Here is a 3,337-nt window from a genome sequence, read left to right as displayed (position 1 = left end):
TCACCCAAAATTCAAATTTCACTCATTATCTACTCACCCTCATGTCAACTAAGAGCTGTGAGAATTTTCAGAGTCCTCCGTTCCTTCTCTGAGTTACGGGGGGGTCCGCGCAGCAGTATTTGTCCATATAATGGTTGTGAATGGATACCAACTTTCTTCGTCCAAAAAGACACACCAAAAAACATCCAAATACCTCCATACTGCTCGTCTGTAATGTCCCTCTTGTATTAAATCCCCGACATGAGAAATTGTTCCGCCGGACACAGGCAGAGCAGTGAACTGAGACACTGGGAGCTTCCGCTACAAACAAGCTTAAGATACAGACTTATTTAATTTTTTTCTGAGCAATTTCTTATGTCAGGGCTTCAATACAAGAGGGACATTACAGACGAGCAGTATGGGGGTATTTGGATGTTTTTTGGTGTGTCTTTTTGGACGAAGAAAGTTGGTATCCATTGACAACCATTATATCGACAAATACTGCTACGCGGACCCCCCGTAACTCAGAGAAGGAACGGAGGACTCTGAAAATTCTCACAGCTCTTAGTTGACATGAGGGTGAGTAGATAATGAGTGAAATTTGAATTTTTGGTGAACTATCCCTTTAACAAGTGGCAACTTCCATGTTGACGTCCAGTGAAACAACTAAAACTTTCATCTTCCATATTGTTGGACTTCCTTCAATCAATGCACTTTAAAATACGAAGGAACACCACTATGGAACAATTAATCTGCATCGTTGAAATCAATATCTACACTGTCAAGTTTGTAAAAAAAAACAAAAAACAAAACTGAAAATCATTCTTTAGCAAACATTTGTAGCACTGTATTGGATCTTTCATTTTGTATGTAAATTAAATTTTTTTCCCTCTTATTTTTAACGTAATGAATTTCTGTATTATCAAGTTTTTCTGACTTTGAAGACGACCATTGTAGTTTTTACATAGAGGAGGTATTTTCATAAGCCTTTTTTGGCTTCCACCTCTCCCGCACAATGTTTAATTTCATAGTTTTTTGTAGGTTATATAATGCGCAAATAAACTAAAACACATGTACAATTTATTTTTGGAAAGCAGATAGCTTCCAGGAGGAGGGAGGAGCTGCTAAACCATATTGATGCAGAACAAAACACAGAGCAAAGGAGCAGCAGCAGCAGCAGCAGCTCTGGAGCTGTTATTAATGATAGTTTACACAAAGTGTACTTGCAAATCCAATCTTGACTAAAATCCAGCTGGTGTTTGCACAGCAGAATCAAAACACAGAGACACGAGAGTTTATGACCGGCAACTCTTAACAGGATCATAGCAACACGCCCCTCTCAGCTTCTCTTAGCTACTGTGTCATTTCAGATCATGTTCTTGGTTTATTTGCGCACTCGCGCTGCAGGACAGATTAGGAACATATCAGTTTGACATTAATCAACTATTTCTGCAAATTTGCCACCGAGATCTGATTTTATACAAAAGCCATTTCATTTTTGCTTTTTTCCTGCAGCTGGTGCCACTTGTCAAAACTAAATTACACCGATACAAAGGAAATCAAGCTTCACTTCCTACGAATGGGGTTGTGACAATAATAATCATTTCCGATGATCTTTCTAATTGAGAGAGGAACATTTTCTAAAATGATTATAGCTGAGAGACTGTGACAACCACAGATATCCTGTTGTTTTCAGGATGACTGCAGGAGCTGTGATCATTAGTCTTTTAGATACGACGGCCGCGCAGTTGTTCATTTTATTCTCATTCACATTCTCGGGGGGCCGTTGCACAGTCGATATTGTACGTGGACATAAAGAGGTTTTAATACCTTGTCAGTGCTGTCGGCTCTCTTTAGGCTGATGTCCTCGTTTTCACTGTGATCCATTTCTGTGCTGTCGAGCCTGGAACATAACCATTATTAATTATTACCATTATATACTTAGAAATCAGATAAACAACTCAAGGTGACGAGATACAAAAGCCACGTCTTTCTGTTTCTTGTGTGGTGTGAGCATCAGTGAACAGCTTTCTTCGTTTTCCAGAGTAGTTTCAGACATGAGACTCAGATTTAAAGTGTTTGTTTACAGCCCATCAAGAGGATAAAGGCTTGTTGATATCAGGGTGTGTAACTTGGTGTGTGTGGGCATTACAGCTCCATGTCTTGTACCTGGTCGTGCTGCGCTGCGGGGAGCCTGGATTGGACGAGGAGTCGTCATTGCTGGCGGTCTCCATACGAGAAGCTTTGCTCTGGAGCTGTTTCCCCGCCGTCGACAGTGGCTTGTTTACTGCACCCAAAACGTTAGCTGACTTAGGCTTGAGGAGCGAGAGAGAGAAAGAGAGAGAAAGAGAGAAGAGAGAGATGACAAGAGGTAAGTTGTTCCATGCAACAAACAGAGGCAGTGATTAGAAAATACTTTGATGCAGCTGTCGACTGAACTTACCTTTCCTGGTGTGAAGAATGACTTCATCTCTGGCGGGAGATAATTTTTTGTGTTGCTGAAATTCTGAAAGAGAGCAGTTTTTTGTCAGAGAGCTTCTTTGTTTGACAGAATAACGATTACGGGGGGAAAAAAAAAAAAAAAAAAACCACAGCAAACACAAGCTGAGGATTATGAGGAGATTTAGTTTGGTCCTGACAAACAATGTCATTAGTCGACATGTGCAGCAGCTATGTTGATAATTCCACTGAAAACAAAGCTCATGTTGACACGAAAACCTGGGGTGCAGACACTGAACACTAGAAACAGTTCCCACAACCAGGAGAAAACAAGTTACCAGCTCACCTGAGTTCATGTTAGAATCAACTCCCTGAAAGAGATAGTTCAACATTTTGGCAAATTGTTTTCGAGGCCCCCTCCTTGAACCGCCACCTTACCGTGGTGGAGGGGTTTGAGCACCCGAATGATCCTAGGAGCTAAGTTGTCGGGGCTTAATGCCCCTGGTAGGGTCTCCCAAGGCAAACAGGGTCAGACTAAGAGCGGTTCCAAAACCCCTTATGAGTGGAACAATATCAAGGACGTTCACGTCGCCCGGATCGGCGTCACCGGGGCCCCACCCTGGAGCCAGGCCTGGGGTTGGGGCTCGCAGGCGAGCGCCTGGTGGCCGGGTCTCCGCCCACGGGACCCGGCCGGGCCCAGCCCGAAGGAGCGACGTGGGCCCGCCTTCCAGTAGGCCCACCACCCGCAGGAAGGACCATGAGGGGCCGGTGCCGTGTGTTTTGGGTGGCAGCCGTGGGCGGGGGCCCCGGCGACCCAATCCCCGGACAACGACTCTGGCTTTGGGGACATGGAATGTCACCTCGCTGGGGGGGAAAGAGCCTGAGCTCGTGCGGGAGGCTGAGAGGTATCGACTAGAGA

The 3,337-nt window shown here is 44.4% G+C and overlaps 1 protein-coding gene across 1 annotated transcript; it reads right to left on the bottom strand.

Annotated features, from left to right (window-relative positions):
* Positions 1–1,397: 1,397 nt before the first annotated feature.
* Positions 1,398–2,682, bottom strand: LOC146960948 (sister chromatid cohesion protein PDS5 homolog B-like). The gene is made up of 3 exons (XM_085771912.1): positions 2,423–2,682; positions 2,149–2,294; positions 1,398–1,882 (listed from the first exon to the last, which is right to left on the bottom strand). Exons 1-3 carry the CDS (start codon positions 2,447–2,449, stop codon positions 1,747–1,749), a joined length of 309 nt encoding a protein of 102 aa, XP_085628038.1. The 5' UTR covers positions 2,450–2,682; the 3' UTR covers positions 1,398–1,746.
* Between the last annotated feature and the right edge of the window lie 655 nt (positions 2,683–3,337).

The sequence above is a fragment of the Trachurus japonicus genome, unplaced genomic scaffold, assembly GCF_045865225.1.
Source record: "Trachurus japonicus isolate A0001 unplaced genomic scaffold, Traja_1.0 AP029808.1".
In the NCBI taxonomy this organism is placed as follows: Eukaryota; Metazoa; Chordata; class Actinopteri; order Carangiformes; family Carangidae; genus Trachurus; species Trachurus japonicus.
The sequence above is the reverse complement of the archived record's forward strand: the minus strand, read 5'-3'. Positions and strand labels throughout refer to the sequence as shown.

What these genes read in the sequence shown, in the direction of transcription:
- LOC146960948 (XM_085771912.1), bottom strand. Translation starts at nt 2,449, where the DNA reads ATGAAGTCATTCTTCACACCAGGAAAG. An exon ending in CATTCTTCACACCAGGAAAG is followed by an intron (nt 2,295 to 2,422) that starts GTAAGTTCAGTC and finishes TCGCTCCTCAAG; the next exon opens with CCTAAGTCAGCTAACGTTTT. An exon ending in CCGCAGCGCAGCACGACCAG is followed by an intron (nt 1,883 to 2,148) that starts GTACAAGACATG and finishes GTTATGTTCCAG; the next exon opens with GCTCGACAGCACAGAAATGG.